Source organism: Silurus meridionalis, chromosome 26, assembly GCF_014805685.1.
Source record: "Silurus meridionalis isolate SWU-2019-XX chromosome 26, ASM1480568v1, whole genome shotgun sequence".
NCBI lineage: Eukaryota > Metazoa > Chordata > Actinopteri > Siluriformes > Siluridae > Silurus > Silurus meridionalis.
In genome coordinates, this window is record NC_060909.1 from 10869519 (window position 1) to 10887680 (window position 18162).

General features: G+C 39.3%; 1 protein-coding gene across 2 annotated transcripts; it reads left to right on the forward strand.

The window, feature by feature from the left end:
- The first annotated feature begins 1510 nt into the window (after positions 1-1510).
- Positions 1511-17262, forward strand: golm2 (golgi membrane protein 2). 2 transcript variants are annotated; one of them, XM_046840593.1, is made up of 11 exons: positions 1511-2771; positions 3023-3130; positions 7190-7244; positions 8146-8248; positions 11128-11218; positions 13262-13379; positions 13769-13852; positions 14059-14397; positions 15240-15356; positions 16003-16170; positions 16930-17262. In XM_046840593.1, the coding sequence occupies exons 1-11, from the start codon at positions 2553-2555 to the stop codon at positions 17004-17006; spliced, it is 1479 nt and encodes a 492-aa protein (XP_046696549.1). In that variant the 5' UTR covers positions 1511-2552; the 3' UTR covers positions 17007-17262. The 2 variants fall into 2 exon arrangements, with proteins under 2 accessions (XP_046696549.1, XP_046696550.1); XM_046840594.1 differs by lacking the exon at positions 16003-16170 and having other exon boundaries at positions 1512-2771.
- Positions 17263-18162: the final 900 nt, after the last annotated feature.

An 18162-nucleotide genomic window follows, 5' to 3' on the forward strand; every position in this document is an offset into this window, starting at 1 on the left:
ACAAGAGCTTTGAGGATGGATTTGGACTGTAGTTAACGTCAACAGTCTGCTATATTGTCTCAGGACTACAGTTTCCTTCTGATCACCATCACTGTACCCCGCAACATCGTATATCTGCAATAAATGGACATTTGGTGCAACCCAAATGAGGATGGGTTCCCTCTTGAGTCTGGTTCCTCTCAACGTTTCTTTCTTATGCCATCTCGGGGAGTTTTTTCTTGCCACAGTCGCCACCGGCCTGCTTATTAGGGACAAACTTACACTTATGAAAAACATATACATTTTTTATCATCACATTATCTGTGTAAAGCTGCTTTGAGACAATGTTGATAGTTCAAAGCGCTATACAAATAAAAATGAATTGAATTGAATTGAAGATGATGTTTATATTCTAAATAAAAACAAGACATTTATATATATATATATATATATATATATATATATATATATATATATATATATATATATATATATGTGTGTGTGTGTGTGTGTGTGTGTGTGTGTGTGTGTGTGTGTGTGTGTGTGTGTGTGTACATATACTGTAAAAAATCTTTTTTTTTTTTTGCCCAGAAGCAGGCAGCAGCGAATCTTTTAAAATCTGTGGCATGACACCTACATTTGGAAATTTCATTGAAAAAATATGATCTGTAAAATGTATATTTCTATTTAAATCCCTATTGAGTAAACCAGTAGCAACAATGGCAAAGGCAAAAGAAAAATCTTTCTAAGATGTCATCAGAAAGAAGCCAGACTCCCACTACTGACCATTTGTCCCAGTGTGATTTTTAAGTATATACAGTGTGTTCAGGTGTACTGTAGCATACAGACAAGCAGCAGGAGGTGTGTTCAAAAAGCACACTGTGAAAAAAAACAAGGCTGAGCATCAGGACAAACGTGTATTTATGATTACAGCAGCAGTTCTTAGGTACGAATGTCACAATTAGTCACTTAGTCAAATATTTTGGGTTTCTTTGTGAAATCATCCACTGTAGCAAAGGTAAAAGTACCAGGATGGATCTAGCAGGTCTGGAGGAACCTTATCAGAAGAATTCAATGAGTGGTGTAGTGTATCTTATTACAGTAATAGTCTTACTTGTTTTAAGTTATGGAGGATTGAATTGAAGAAACAAACCAAACCAGATTACACATAATTTCTAATTTAATTACTAATTGATACTGGTGTAGCATGTTCAAGAACACACATTTTGTACATGCCAGGTTTATCTATGCTTTTTTAAGGTTAAGTAAAATATTATTTTATAAAGATAAAGGATGCAAACTAAAGATAAAAAAAGGCAATAGATTTCCTTCCAAAACTATGATCACACCGCCGCTCAAAATGATATCAAATTTTTTATTTTATTTATTTAATTCTACGTCGTAATTCAAACCCCGCCCTCATCCTCCTGCACCCAATCACGTATGATAGATCTTGGGAAATTCTTCCAATCAGCTGCGTCCAGGTTCCAGAGTCGCGCTTTTTGATTGGATGTCGCAGTTATCAGTCTGACTCGTGATCTGGACAGGACGACCTTTTTTCCCCTGCTTATGACGGATTCCGTTAAGACGACTGATCTATGGGTTTGGCTGTCAAACAAAAAATCGGTTTGTTGTGAGTGAGAAAGCGGTGAGAAAGAGCTGAGAAATAGATCCGTGGAGCGGGTGATTGTTATATCGGGGGTGATTCCGGCGGTGATTCCTCGCGCCTGGGTCTGGAGCCAGGGCTTTGTTTTTGTGTGTTTTATTGCGCTAGCCACGTCAGTTAGCTTGTGGTGAAAGGAATTAGCCGCGGGGTGACGGTGGTTCCGCAGCGCTGGTGGTCCAACAGCGCGGAGATCCGCAGGTTGAATGCGCGCAGTTTGTGCACTGGAGCCGGTTCGCGTTTGTGTTCGGCGCCCATCAAGTGTCTTAAACCGGGGATAATGCAAACGCTAATAACACGGATGCTAAGTGCCCCGTTGGCACAGAAAAGGACTGGGCTAGTCGTTTCATCATTTGGCTCCATTTCCGAATAATAACATTTGGATTTGTTAGATTCATTTTATTTGTTGGAGAGCATTAAAGCAGCAGCAGTGTGATTTGTGTACAATCTGATCGCAGGTCCAGTATCTGGATTGGACTAAATGACAAGCGGATTTGTGTTGATGCAAAAGTTGGTGCATTGAAAGTTTGCATGCGGACAATGTTTTTTCATGCGTGTGTATGTTGATGCTGGTGTGTGTGTGTGTGTGTGTGAGTGTACAAGGACACGCCACATCGACAGGGTTGCTGCACGCGTTGCTGTCCATGCAAACAAGGAAATGAAATAGAGAAAGTGAAGGGAGGGAGAAAAAAAAACGCCAACTGTGCGGAAGGAGTAGAGACAAGGTGTGTGTGTGTACGCTGAAGTCGTCCTGTGAGGTTTTACTGAAACACGGAATGTTTTAGTTTTAGTGTACTGTGAGCCATTTTATAGACATGCGTTAAGTGGACGCAAAGTAGGTGAGAAAAAAAAGAGTCCGGTCGCGCGCCGCAACGTTTTTTTTTTGGTTCCGGTTCGGTTGATTATCGCCATGGTCGGGTTCGTAGCGAATCGTCGCGGTGGTCGGCTCCCGTCGGTCGTCCTGGTCGGCATGATGGTGGTGCTGGTGCTGCTCAGCTACAACTACTGGAGCGTGTCACGAATGCACGGGCGCGCGCTGGACGAACTGGCCGAGGTGCACGCGCAGGTGAAGCGCACGGACGCCGCGCGCACACGCCTGGAGAAGCGCAACTCCGAGCTCATGCTGCAGGTCAGAGCCGCGAGGAGCTTCGATATGACGCGTCGTTACGCTTTAATGAACATTTTAAAGTGAAGCCTAATTGAGCTTTATGGAACCTCTTAAAGGACCATGAAGCTTTCTGATGCTACATTGGACTTGAATAGCTTCAAGAAGGATTTTAAGCTTTTTGATCCCCTATATTCATACTTCCTCTGTATATCACTCAACCATCACTGATTTACGTGCTGTAGATTCTGAAAAGGTCTCTCTCTGTCCTGCAGGCAGACACACACCGGCGTCAAATCGACCAGAAGGATGGAGACTACAATGTGTTGGAGGGCAAACTGCAGGCCCGGGACGCACTCATGAAGAAGTGTTTAGATGAAAAGGTTGGTACTGTTGGGATTTTCTGGTCATGATTTACAACACTGTCGGTGTTTCTCACGTTGCTGCGTGCTAACAGTTTGCCCCCAAGCAAGAGTTTCACCAACATCATCTACAACAGTGGTCCTCAACCTCTGGGCCACGGACCGGCACCGGTCCGTGGATCAATTGGTCCTGGGCCACACAAGAATACATAACTTACATTATTTCCATTTTATTGATTATCTGATTCTGAACGATGTTTGATTTTGGAAAATTAACAGATTCTCTCCGTCACATCTGTCTATGACTCACTCTTGATGCATGTCATGATTCCTCGGTCACATGTCTTACCTCCATCCGCTACCTTCTAAAGGGGCTGCTCCGGCCACTAACACATAATACATTACCACTAAATTCAAACCCCTAAGCGAGCAAAAGATCAAAACACAACACAATGGATTAACGTTTATTATAATATTTAGAAAATACCAGTTTTTATGGTCGTATCTTTTTATTTAGTTGTATTTATCCACCACACCTGAAAGGCCGGTCCGTGAAAATATTGTCCGACATTAAACCGGTCCGTGGTGCTAAAAAAGATTTGGGACCACTGATCTACAACATTTAATTACGATATTTATATATATACTTTTGGATGCGCTGATGATTTTGTCACCAGTCCTCATACTCCAATAATGAATGTAAATCATGCGACATTTGATTTATACAGCTTTGTGTTTGCTGGTTGCAGCCATGTCAAGTTTGTTTACAGTGCTGTGACATTTACACAGTATTTTTAATAGAGCGTGTGCAGAGCAGAATTATACCTGAACTCATAAACAGGCTAAAGTCACTCACGTTTGTGTAACAGTGACGTGTCTCATTACACAGTTTGCAATCTGATTAGGTTTGATTGCTGTCATTAGGTGCGTACTGACTTTACACAAATATGCAAAACAAAGCCGCCTGTGCGCAAATGAACTCATGGTTTATGAAACGGTACAAAGCTTTCTGAGGTTAAATGAACCTTGAAGCTTCGTGAAACGCAATCGGAAAGCGTATGGGTGATTATAACAGGAAATGTGAACTAAATGTCAAATGAAAGGTGTATATATCCTTGTACATTTAGCAAAGGAAGGCACTTGTATTGTATCTTAAACTTTCTTTCGGCTTCTCCCATTAGGGGTCGCCACAGCGGATCATCCGCATGTTTGATTTGGCACATGTTTTTACGCTGGATGCCCTTCCTAACACAACCCTCCCCATTTATCCGGGCTTGGGACCTGCACTAAGAGTGCACTGGCTTGTGCAACACTAATGGCTGGGGTTGGTTCCCTGACCCCGCGCCGCAGCGGTGAGAGCCCGCATCCTAACCATTAGACCACCAGGGAACCTACTTGTATTGTACCTTTAATTAACTTATATTGGTCTTGTGTTATGTCATAAGTTATGTCTAAAAATATATTTAAAAATATGTTCCGAGAGTGATGTTTATGTGTAATATATGGCACAGAATGTTACTTATAAATGAATAATCATTTATATAATGGTATAAACTTAGGAATGGCTGAATAACCTTTTTCTAATGTACCTGACACAGGTACATTAGGCATCGCTGTACTCCTAAATGGCTAATTCGTAAGGACACAACAATGTAAATGTAGAAATTAGAGAAAACTAGCCATGGAATCCACCTGCCACGCCCCCTTCGGCGCCCCTTCAGCGTGTCAGGTGCTTTCTCGGCCGCTTTCTCTGAAGCTCCCGGCTTCAATCGCGCACATATGGTGCTCGTTTATCATCATCACCAGCTCCTATTTAAACTTCCACACTCTCACTGTCCGTTATTGTTGGTATATGTTGGTTCACGGTGGTCGTTATCGCGCATGTGTATCCCGGTACGTGCCTTCCCACCGGCACTCTCTCAATGTCTGCTCTTTTCTTCCCAAAGCGCACCGTGGACAAAAAGGCTGGTGACCCATGCTTTAAATTAATAGGAGTCGGAGTATTTAGTTAAAACTAATATCCCTTTTTTTTTTTCCCCATTTGACTGAGTCATATGCATCATCTTTGCTCCTTGAGGGTTTTTATGTCATCATGTACAGAGTCACAAAGCCATCCAACTGCTTTAATACTCTCAGCCACATTAACACCCGTGCTATTTAAACACTATTAACTCAGATTTCATCCAAATTTCCTGTTCACGTCTTTAAACTCATTCGCACTTCAAGGAGGGACATAAGATTAATTTCTTTATTGATGTAGTTCCAGTATTTCTTTTTCTTGTATTAACAAGCATCCTGGACATCATTTTCTGTTTTGAATCTCTACAGCTAAAGGGGTGTGTCCTATCATTCCTACTATTCATGTTCCAAACCCCCGAATCACGGATGTTTGCTCTAGAGAGGGTTTGTGTGTTGTGTACTTAGCAAACTCCACTTTGGCATATCAAGCAGCTCTCTGAGGAACTTTTTCTTTGCCCTACAAAGCCGGATCAGAAGGATGGTTTAATTTGCATTTTTAGTCCAAGGCCTGTTGTACCAGCTCAGCATTTTGTTAACAACAGACTTCCATTTTCCAATTTTCCTTCCAAAGGTCCCAGGCCCCTAGATGGCCTGCATTCTTCAGCTTTCTTCTATTGAAATAAAAGCAAGTACCAGTTTTGAGCTAAGTTGGAGACCGTGAGAGCAAAAATGTGGCCTGTCCAGTTAAGACTAGTTTTGAGACAATAACACAAAACTAGTCTAACAATAACGAGCTTCTTGTGAATCGTATTCATTTTTAATATACACATGTACTGGTTATATTGAGATCTACTGTGAGGGAGAAATTTGAATCTACTTCTGTGCCTCCTAATGTGAATTACAAATATTGCTGTATTAGTCTTGTATTGCTGATATCACCTATCACGATTAAACTTTATGGGGGAAAAGGTGCTGAAAATTTAAACAAGTCCACTTGATATTAATGTGCTGAAATAACTCAATTTTTCAGTTATTGTTCCCACACACAGTTAATTATTTTCCCAGCACAACCCAAATCCATTTACTCGTCGTCTTTCTCGTAATGAAAATTAAAACACTGACTTTGTACAATTCCTTATGTACCAAAATTTAACGTTGTGGAATGAAGACTCGAAAACGGCACCTTTTGATACACGGGCCTTTTTATTTATATATATATATATATATATATATATATATATATATATAATATACACAATATACACAATATACACACACACACACACACGTGTTAAACATCTACATTATGACCAATCCAAAACTTTTTCCTTTTTTTCTTTTGATAATCTTTTTGTCATAATAGTATGTCAAAAGAAGCTGTTGCTATAGAAACTCTAAAGTATTAAAACAACAAATATCACCTCAGCATACATGGCAACACTACCATCTTAAAGATTCTAAATAAAATGTATTTCTATATCTGATGGAAAAGTAATGAACTAACCTTATGCATCACCATGATACCTTCTTGTAACATACTATGGAAAGTGAGGCTTTGTAGTGCAATGTTATAAACACTACTTATAATGCATAATAAAATATCTAGAGTACAGATGGTCCCCAAGTTACAACGTTTCAACTTGTGATTTTTCGATCTTACGATGATGATAGCAATATGAGAAAAACTGTAACTTTTTTTTTGTGCAGCAGGCAATTGTAGCAGCGTATGCTTCTTCTTCCAATCACATACCGGCGATTGTCCATGTTTCCCTGCTTTCGTATACATATATACTATATAGTTTATACAATACAGTACTGTAAATTTGTTTTGCTAAATTATGTACTGTAAAATAGTGTACTACCCCATACTATTCTTTAAGACTCCTGGGTAGGCTAGGCCATGTCTCCCCCTACATCGTAAGTCAGAGACTACCTGTATAATGCATTAGAAGTCATTATGACAATGTGTACATCTTAGTAATGACCAATCAGAGTTTAAACTCGCCCTGCAATAATAAATCATATAAATTGTATGGATTATTTGTCATGACATTGTAAGATTGAGAGATTCATGTTTATTAAATAAGTCGTAAAATGCGTATTCTGTCTTGTGTTTCACAGATGAAGCTGCAGAGTGAATTCTCACAAAAGACCACTGATATTAATCAGCTGAAAGGTAAAACACCAAAAAAAGTCTCAAAGCATTGGTGTCAAGGAAGCTTCTCTTGCTGTTCTACTGAAGTTTTAGTTACACCTGCTTTTATTCTAATTAGCCAATCATGTTGTTGCATAATGCATAAAATCATGCATAGACATGAGTTTCCGTTTGTTAGTTACGAAGTTTGTGTTCACATCACTTCTTCACAACTTAAGAATAGGGGAAAAATTTTATATTTGTGACTAAAAGGCTATATTAACTTAAATAAGCACTTTTTACAACCATGGTGACCAGAAAAGCACCTCAGTGAACAAAACCTCATGGTGGATGGGCTACGACACAGAACAGAAGTCCTGTTGGCCAAGAACAGGATTTGGTTTGATGTTTTGTGCTTGCTGAAATGCTTTTCTGCTCATCATGAATGTGAAGAGTGATTACTACATCCTTTCTGTCAGCTCGAACCAGTGCAGAACCCACTTCCAAATCTGATGTTTGATATGAATATTAACTGTGGCTCTTGGCTTGTATTCATATAATATTTATTTCACGGTTGCCACACAGGTTATAGGACAATGAACTCATTATATACTGTTTTGGCAACTAAGTATCTAAAAAATTAAAATGAGCATAAAGAAGACCTTTTTTTATACTTTACATTTCTTTTACAAAGTAATAAATACATTTTCTATATTTAATTTGATATGAAACATACCATATTTGTTTGTTTAATTTGCTTTATTTATTAATTAAATTTGAGTTTATTGCATAAAGTCTGAGAACTTTAATGTACTTTTGCCTGAATTTTCACTGTTATTCCAGAAAGTGAATATTGTGTGTGTGTGTGTGTGTGTGTGTGTGTGTGTGTGTGTGTGTGTGTGTGTGTGTGTGTGTGTGTGTGTGTGTGTGTGTGTGTGTACAGAGCAGCTAAAGGAGATGAGAGATGAGATTATTAGGCAGGAGGAGCAAGTGAGGGAGCTAAGGAAGAACAACACAAACCTTGAGAAGAAGATGGAGTATGAGAGGTGATTATGATTGTGTGTGTGTATTTTTATTTATATATATATATATATATATATATATATATATATATATATATATATATATATATACACACACAATGTATATACATACACTGTGTATTTTGGATGCACCCCCGCAGCGTTAGGAAATAACATTTTTAATTTGTATTTGGTCAAATACTGTACACTATTACATGTATAAAGTGACAATGTCTAGATGAATTCACTGTGGTACCATAAGGGCTGCGGGGGTGCGTCCAAAATACACAGTGTATGTATATACATATATGTATACACGTGTGTGTGTGTGTGTGTGTGTGTGTGTGTGTGTGTGTGTGTGTGTACTGTAATTTCCGGACTATTAAGTGCACCCAAATATAAGCCCCACGCACTGAATTTGACAAAGATTTTTATTTTGAACATAAATAAGCCGTTTTTCGAGTTTTTCTTTTGGCATCGTCGGGCGTTTAAAATCATCGGTGAAGCTTTTCTCCCGATGCCGTGCAGCTCAGAACACAGGTGAAGTGCGTTTTCATGCCCGGTTGTTTTCAGCGTGATGAATGATTCGCATTTCCTGTAGACAGTCCGAGTGAGCTGCAGGTCAAACGTCAGAGGAACCTCATCCATATTTATGATGTGGTGCGGCCCGATTCAGTGGGAGCGCATCTGATTTAATATAAAGAGTTTCATCGGTTCACCTGAACCTGATCAGCAATTTCATTGGTCTAATGTTATGGGGCTCAGTTTTTGGATTGAAGTTTGTGAAACCGGGAAAACCTCATAAATTAGCCGCTTCATTGTTTAAGCCGCGGGGTTCAAAGCGTGAGAAAAAAGTAGTGGCTTATAGTCTGAAAAATACAGTATATATATTTATTTTAGTAATTTTTTTTAAATGAATTCACCCTTTCACAAACACATTGTACAGATTATAAACACATTCTAAAAGCATGTAATGATTACTGACAAGGCAAATTTTTATGTCTGGCACAATTCATGCACTGATGCTACATGAATTTGAAGTAGAATAGAATCAAATCAAACACAATGGGGCAAAAAAGTATTTATTCAGCCACCAATTGTGCAAGTTCTCCCACTTAAAGAGATGAGAGAGGCCTGTAATTTTCATCATAGGTACACTTCAACTATGAGAGACAAAATGAGGGAAAAAAAAATTTAAAAATCACAATTTCTGATTTTTAAAGAATTTATTTGCAAATTTCAGTGGAAAATAAATATTTGGTCAATAACAAAAGTTAATCTTAATACTTTGTCATATACCCTTTGTTGGCAATGACAGAGATCAAATGTTTTTTGTAAGTCTCCACAAGGTTTCTATACACTGTTGCTGGTAGTTTGGCCCATTCCTCCATGCAGATCTCCTCTAGAGCAGTGATGTTTTGGGGCTGTCGCTGGACAACACGGCTTTTCAACTCCCTCCAAAGATTTTCTATGGGGTTGAGATCTGGAAACTGGCTAGGCCACTCCAGGACCTTGAAATGCTTCGTACGAAGCCACTCCTTCGTTGCCTGGGCGGTGTGTTTGGGATCATTGTCATGCTGAAAGACCCAGCCACGTTTCATCTTCAATGCCCTTGCTGATGGAAGGAGGTTTTCACTGAAAATCTCACGAAACATGGCCCCATTCATTTTTTTCCTTTACACGGATCAGTCGAAAAACAGCCCCAAAGCATGATGTTTCCACCCCCATGCTTCACAGTAGGTATGGTGTTCTTTGGATGCACCTCAGCATTCTTTCTCCACCAAACACGACAAGTTGAGTTTTTACCAAGAAGCTCTATTTTGGTTTCATCTGACCATATGACATTCTCCCAATCCTCTTCTGGATCATCCAAATGCTCTCTAGCAAACTTCAGACAGGCCTGGACTTGTACTGGCTTAAGCAGGGGGACACGTCTGGCACTGCAGGATTTGAGTCCCTGGTGGTGTAGTGTGTTACTGATGGTAGCCTTTGTTACTTTGGTCCCAGCTCTCTGCAGGTCATTCACTAGGTCTCCCCGAGTGGTTCTGGGAATTTTGCTCACCGTTCTTGTGATCATTTTGACCCCACGGGGTGAGATCTTGCGTGGAGCCCCAGATTGAGGGAGATTATCAGTGAACTTGTATGCTTCCATTTTCTAAAAATTGCTCCCACAGTTGATTTCTTCACACCAAGCTGCTAACCTATTGCAGATTCAGTCTTCCCAGCCTGGTGCAGGTCTACACCAGGCTGTTTCTGTTGTCCTTTGACAGCTCTTTGTTCTTGGCCATAGTGGACTTTGGAGTATGAGTGTTTGAGGTTGTGGACAGGTGTCTTTTATACTGAGTTCAAACAGGTGCCATTAATACAGGTAACAAGTGGAGGACAGAGGAGCCTCTTAAAGGAGTAGTTACAGGTCTGTGTGAGCCAGAAATCTTTCTTTTTTGTAGGTGACCAAATACTTATTTTCCACCATAATTTGCAAATAAATTCTTTAAAAATCAGACAATGTGATTTTCGGATTTTTTTTTTTTCCTCTCATTTTGTCTCTCATAGTTGAAGTGTAGCTATGATGAAAATTACAGGCGCCTCTCATCTTTTTAAGTGGGAAAACTTGCACAATTGATGGCTGACTAAATACTTTTGTTGCCCCACTGAAAGTGTAAAATCTTATGAGCCTGATACGCAAAGAAAAATACCAAAGTGACTGTAGTATGAAGTAAAATAGTAAATAAGGTATAAGATGCATTAAAGTGCTCCCAACCTTGCACGAGTTTAAGAGGACTACCGAAATAGGAATATGAATAAAACATTGCTTTTTCTTCTGTTTCCACTGCTTTGTGTATGCTGTTTTCCTGCACTGAATGTTTTTGTAATCTGTGTGTGTGTGTTTTGTTGCATCGTAGCCTACAGTGTGGTCAACAGATAGCGCAGCTTAAAGACGAGTACGAGGAGAGCAGGAAGCTGTTTGCAGAGAAAGCTGCCAAATTAAAGAAGGTAATGCCACATGCTGGGTAGTGTGTGTCTTTCAATCTGTAGCCATGTTTCCTGATAGGGATAGTGACCTAATAGGGGAACTAAAGGTTTATCACTGTGAGGGCAATCACTGTTAATGTTGTATGAAGGCAACTCATTCCAGATATTATTTTAATCAGGTAAATGCATCAGCAATTGTCATCGGTAATTCAAGAGCATCAGTTTTATATCTGTTACAGGTTTGTTTATCACTATATTATTTCCACTTCTGTACGGATGGATATTTACTATTCAGATTTTCTCTTTATTAATAACCTGTTTCATTGCTAATATTCATCTAAAAGTACCTGTTGGTACTGAATATGAGCCGCGTCATTACTTCTCGTGACTTCTATTAGTCTGTTTGCTGGTCATTTATTTTATTATGAAATGCCTAAAAATCATCGCCAAACCCAAACGTGTCCTGTTAGTTAAAATATCAGAAATATCAGCTCTGTATCTACAAGAAACAGATTTACTGTGCTGTATTTCAAACAAACAAAATATCCCCGACCGCAAAACACAACGCATCACTAAGTCAACAGAACAGAGACAAAGCAAGAGACAAAAGCACAGTCCACTGAGACATAATCTCTAACTGGTTTTTGGTGTTCGACCAGTTTTGGTGACGTCTTGTTGCATACGCACACTTTTAAAACCGGTTACACAGTATTGCGTGAATCAGCTGAAAGCTTGAGAAGTTCCTGTAAATAAAATCAGCCTAAATCTTCCTTAACTTTTGGAAAAATGTGTGATTATGATTGTGTGATTATGATTGTGTGATTATGATATTGATTTCATGATAAACAATTTATCTTGACTTGACTTAAATAGTTTTTTTACCATCAAGCAATTCTAGTGCTAAGGTGTAGAGTGATATATATGATGTCAGTATGTTGCCATTATACACTTATGTTTCATGTATTACGCATCAGGATTCCTAGATCATTTGTATTTCCTGTTCTTTTTTTTTTTCCTCTTCCTTGTTGAATAAATAATTTCTAGGAATTTAGTTTTTTTATGTTTATTTAGGTGTGGAATCAATTTGCTGGTTTTATTTCGCTGGCATTTTGTTAACAACTTAACACAACTAAGCATCACAATGACCATGATTTTAGACAGCAGATTATAGATTTTTTTTTTTTTTTATATACACGTGAATTTTTTTCAGATGATCCTGTAAGTTTTTAAAAGAAACTAACTTTGGGGAAGTATATTCTCAGTGGGTAAACGCTAGAGGTCGACCGATTAATCGGGCTGATTGTTTGTATTTTATTTATTTTTGGATCGGTATTGGCTGATCGTGCCGCTTGCGTGAGGCAACATAACTCTCCAATACCAGCAGGTGGCAGTAGTGTATATTTGATAGTAGTAATTTATAAAGCAAGCAGAGTTTACACCTGCCACAATCATGACTAACGGAATCCTGTCGCTTTTATTTCTTAATCATCTCTGCTAAGTTACAAAGACAAGAGCAAGAATGACAACACGTGTTCTGTTAGTTATTTTTTCTCATGTTTCGTTTTTTTTTTTTTTCTTGTTTTTTTTTCTTGTTTGCTCAATTGCTAAGCTATATAGCCAATCGGAGTTCTCTTTCTCGCCGTTCTCCTTCTCCACTGCTGATTCGAAATGCAGAAATGGCTGAAAAACAGACCAAACATTTCCCAACCGCCGACCGTCAGCTTTGTGTGTCCCGGGCTTTAAGTTTTTATCCTTCTTACTTAATCTTGCCTTATATATTTATGATGCTACTTTTACAGATGAGAGTAACTTTTTGGACCCGTATTGTTAGCGAACCATCACCCAGCTGTAGTTTAGACTACATGTAGGCACGGGTACTTCCTACATCACTGGGATCTGTGAATATGTAAAAAAAAAGTAGGAAATGTTTATTTTAACAAAATCTGGCAGTTTTTTCTTCTAACCAGGATTAACACTGTTTTTGTTCTTGTTTTGAGAATGACCTAGTAAGAACGTAAGATGCTTTGTGTGAATCTCATCTGCATTTACTTCCTGTTTTTGAAGGACACCGTGGACACGCAGAATGCCGGCCCTGCGGTAGCCCAGGCTGATCGTGGTACAGTGACTGCAGGAGAGCACCACCCAGTGGCCCCACAGCATCACAACAACCCCGATATTAAAGGTTGTATGTTCCGGACACTGCACACTGTTATTCTACCTCGATACATCTTTATCTTTCCCTACTGTTCTAATCACTTAAAAACAAACAAACTTTACAATCAGAATAAAAAATACCACATTTTTTCCTGTTTCCACTGATCTTTATATATTTCTCTCACTCTGTTTCTCTGTGGCTGTCTCGATCCCATTATATTTTTTCCTTACTCTGTCCCTCCCTCGCTCTGTCTATCGGCCACTCTTACTTCCTGTTGTTCTTTATCTCTCCTCTGTCTGTCTCATCTGTTTCCTTTTCTGTCTGTCTGCCCCCCCTTTCTTTTTCTTTATCTCTCTCTCTCTCATCTTGCTCAATTTCTCACTCCTCTTCCATCTCTCTGTCTCACTCACTCACAGATGATTTGGGGAAACCAGGAAGTGATGCTGGAATGCCTGGTATTGAAGACAGTGAAGTGGGAAAGGTAGATGAAGTGCAGTTTGGTGAGTATTAACAATGCAGCAGATCTTGTTCATCATTAAATTCATCATCAAAGCAATTTGTTATTAAACTATAGTTTAGATAAATATAACTCGACTTGACAAAAAAAACTGGAAAGAAGGATAGAAATGTTTGACTCCTATATTATTAAGTAAGATGCAGGTAGAAATACCAAATAAAAATAAAATCTGAATGAATGTTCTCTCAGCTCTGAAAAAGCCAGCCATCACCATGCAGCATGTGGAGCCAGCAGAGCCAGCCGTGGACATTAAACCTGCCCGAGAGGGTGCGGGGCCCAATGCTGGAGCTGATGCCGCTATTGCTGCTCCAGGTGCAGGAGCTGGTGCTGGAGAAGGACCTGGGTTTGATGCTCCTCGTGGTCTTCCTCTGGACCATCCTGACCTTCCTCAGAATGGAGGAAAAGTTCTCCCACCGATCCAGGAGCAGGTTCCCCAACCGATCGTGGACAGACCTGTGGTGATGAATGAAGGCAACAAGGTAGACGTTCAAGCAGATGAGTTTGGAGAGCAACGGCGCCAAATGAGAGGTGAGCAGAGAAATACAAATGGAGTTGATATACAATTAGGTTCCAAATAAAATACTTCAGGACGTGGTGTTCTAGTTTTTTTTTATTGCTCCTGTATTACTGAAGGCTTTTTGTATTGTGATTACAATAGGTTGAACTTTTTATCTATTGCCAGTTGTTTAATTATTTACTTATATTGATGTAGAACATTTTATGGCCTACTTTATATCAGCGGTGTTAATCCGCTCTCTTTTTCTATTGTAATAATACAAAAAAATGCAGATAATGTTACTATTAAAATGCAACTCCCGCTGAAAAACTCCTCAGTCCTGAAGCGCTGACACTTTAAACCACTTCCGCAAACGTTTCATGTCAGATCACATATAAATGGGCTGTTGTTATAGAAAATATAAGAATGAGCACATTAATATGGATTTGGAACTGCTTCTTTAGAAATCGACCTTGAATTCTGACCAATCAGAAACCAGAATTCATAAACCTGTGGTTTTAGCTGCACCTGCACTCTCGCAGGACAAGATTTGAGAGAGAGAGAGAGAGAGAGAGAGAGAGAGAGAGAGAGAGAGAGAGAGAGAGAGAGAGAGAGAGAGAGAGAGAGAGAGAGAGAGAGAGAGAGAGAGAGAGAGAGAGAGAGAGAGAGAATAAAATCATTCGATCTTAACAATTAAAATAAATAAATGACTAAAAACATATAAACAGTTATGTATCTGCTGCACAAAAGCAACAATGGCAATTAAAATAATATAAAATGATTTACATATCAAAATATTAGATTCAATATTGAAATTAATTCAAGTATGTAATTTGTTAATCTGCTTTTGGTCTGTTCTTATGCCCATGTTCAGATTCTGAGAATCCAGGAGCAGCGTTGCCTCCTCCTCCGAATCCTGTTCAGGTTCTGCCCAAACCCATCGAACCTCGTCGAGATGCTGCTCCTGCTGCACCACTCCGACATCGGCAGAGTGAGTACGGCTAGTTCTGTGTGTGTGTGTGTGTGTGTGTGTGTGTGTGTGTGTGTGTGTGTGTGTGTGTGTGTGTATGTGTGTGTGTGTGTGTGTGTGTGTGTATGTGTGTGTGTGTGTGTGTGTGTGTGTGTGTGTGTGTATGTGTGTGTGTGTGTGTGTGTGTGTGTGTGTATCCGTCTGTGTCTGTGTGCCTTTGCGCACACGTGTGTAAGAGCGTGTTACTGCAATGACGTGCAGTCACAGCATGCAAACCTTGCAGAAAAGGTCTTTAGGTTTTTTCCCCTCGTGTGTGTGTGTGTGTGGGTGCGGGGTGTGGAGACCAGCAAAATCCTCTGGTCAATTTTACAGCAGTGAGGACGTTGGTGCGTAGAGGTGTAGGTGCACATGCATGAGAGATGCTTCCCACATCTGTCTTTTCATCTCGCCTTCTTTTTCCTTGTTCCTTCTTCTCCTCTTACGAATAAATTATTCGTTCAGTCTCACGCCACCCTCTTTCCTAATCCTGACTGACCCTTTCTTTTTTCTCTCCTTGTTGTTTCCCCCTTCTTTTCTCTCTCTCTCTCTCTCTCTCTCTCTCTCTCTCTCTCTCTCTCTCTCTCTCTCTCTTTCTCTTTCCCCTTTCTTTTTTTTCACGCCCGCTCAGGCCGATTCTTTGACGAGAACGAGTCCCCCGTAGATCCGCAGCGCACCTCCAAGCTGGCGGACTACAATGGGGACGATGGCAACGTGGGCGAGTACGAGGCAGACAAGCAGGCCGAGCTGGCCTACAACGAGGAGGAGGACGGTGACGGTGGCGAGGAAGATGCCCAAGGTGAGCCCAGGAGTTGGCCGGCTGTCCCTCGCATCGCTCTTCCTCCTCCGTCCGTCCTCTCTTGTCCCGTCCCCCTCCCTCGTGTTTGCCATCGCTGTCCGCCATTGCTCATGTATTGAGTCCACGTAGTGCTTTAAGTAGATGTACATGAGAATAAGTGTGCGTTTGTGTGAGTGTTGAGTAGCAGACATCCAATTTTTACATATATATATATATATATATATATATATATATATATATATATATATATATATATATATATATATATATATATATAATAATGGTTAAAAATTTTTTTTTTTTTTTTTGTACATAAGTTCATTCTTTTCAAAGTGGAAATGTATCATGTATCAAGCTGATCAGTTTCAGGATCAACATCTGAGAATAAAGACGTCTGGATGAGAGCACAGTGATCATATTTATATTCGCTTAATGCTGTTAATCAGGTATTTTTGGATTTTCAGCATCTGTTTGTGTGCGAGTGATGTGATGTGACAGATAAGTAAAAAACTGATTAGCAGCTGTAACAGCTGTAAATAATGCAGCGGTGTAATGTGTCATGTCCGGTGGTTCATCTGAGGTTGTACCTCATTTTAAGACCTTATAAGCACCCGATGATTTATGACGTCCTGATACATAAAACCATCGAATTCAAAGAGGGTGTACTTTCTTTTTCACACGACTGTATATGTAATGTTTTTCAAGGACCTTTTATTACCGTCCTCCTTCTATAACCTCTTCCCTTCCCTTGTTTTCTAGATGATGAAGACCGGGAGGTTCCTGGAGATCATAGAGGGGAATACGGCAAGCGACACCAAGCTATCGACATCCTGTAGCCTGAGGCTGGAGTCTCAACTAGGGACGTTTCCCATATTCAAGACTGGATTACAAAAGACTGGATTAGCAAAATACTAATAATAGAAGATAAAGGAAAATTACTTGAACGTGCGTTTTAGCCAGAGCCGTGTTTCAGTACAGCATGGAAATGGATGTATCCGTTGAACTTTTAAGAAGGAAATTTCTTTTTTCTTTTCTTTTTTTGGTCTTTCAGCATTGACTTGAAATAAATTTAAAACTATCTGAAGGAAGTGATTAATGTGCACATGTGTATATATTTAATATGTACATGTAAAGGTTTTTTTTTCTTCTTTCTTTGTTAAATGGATTTTTTTTTCTTTCTTTTTCTCTCAAGTCTGAAGCAGGCTTTTCAAAGGACATACACCTGCTGACAAGTTTTCTTTATTATTATTATTATTATTATTATTTGATCAATTTAGGCCAAGGGTTCCTGGGTCATTGTTCTTGCAGTGCTTCGTTTCAGATGACGCAGTTTCTTTTTATGAGCGCCGTGTTTTTCGGAAACACTGCATTGGAAATGACCATTTTCCTTTCGTTCTTTGAGACACTTTTGGATAAGAAATTATACAGGACTCTCACCTGATTTTAAATACATATGTCTCCTCTGTTAAGAACTCAAGTGACTCAACAGGTGGACATTTTTTTTTTTTGATCATGTTTTATTGATTTTTATTGTTTGCATGCATGTAATTGAATCTACAGAAATACAAAAAGCAATACACTGAGCAAAGAGCAAGAGCGACACAGCTTGATGTACATATTTATGCCACCGATCCTGCTGAATTCTGTAGAAAACCTCAGTGTCCTGTAGCTCTCAGACTTTTAACTTGTGTACTTTTTCTGAAGGAACAAAATTTAGAAAGTTAGTGTTCTGAATGTACTTCAATAACTATGATTGTTCTGAGCTTTCCAAGTGAATCTGGGTCTTAAAACATATATAAACCATCTTTACATTTCTGTACACAGTTCATTCCGCCTTTCCAAAGAGCAGAGCTGTATTAGACATGAATTTTTTTTCCTATCACTGTGATTAAGCGACTCTATATGGTACTGGACATGTAGATATTTACTCAACCTGTTCAGCTCAAAAGCTTGGATTGCTTTGCTTGCAGTATAAATAGATGTTAAATATAG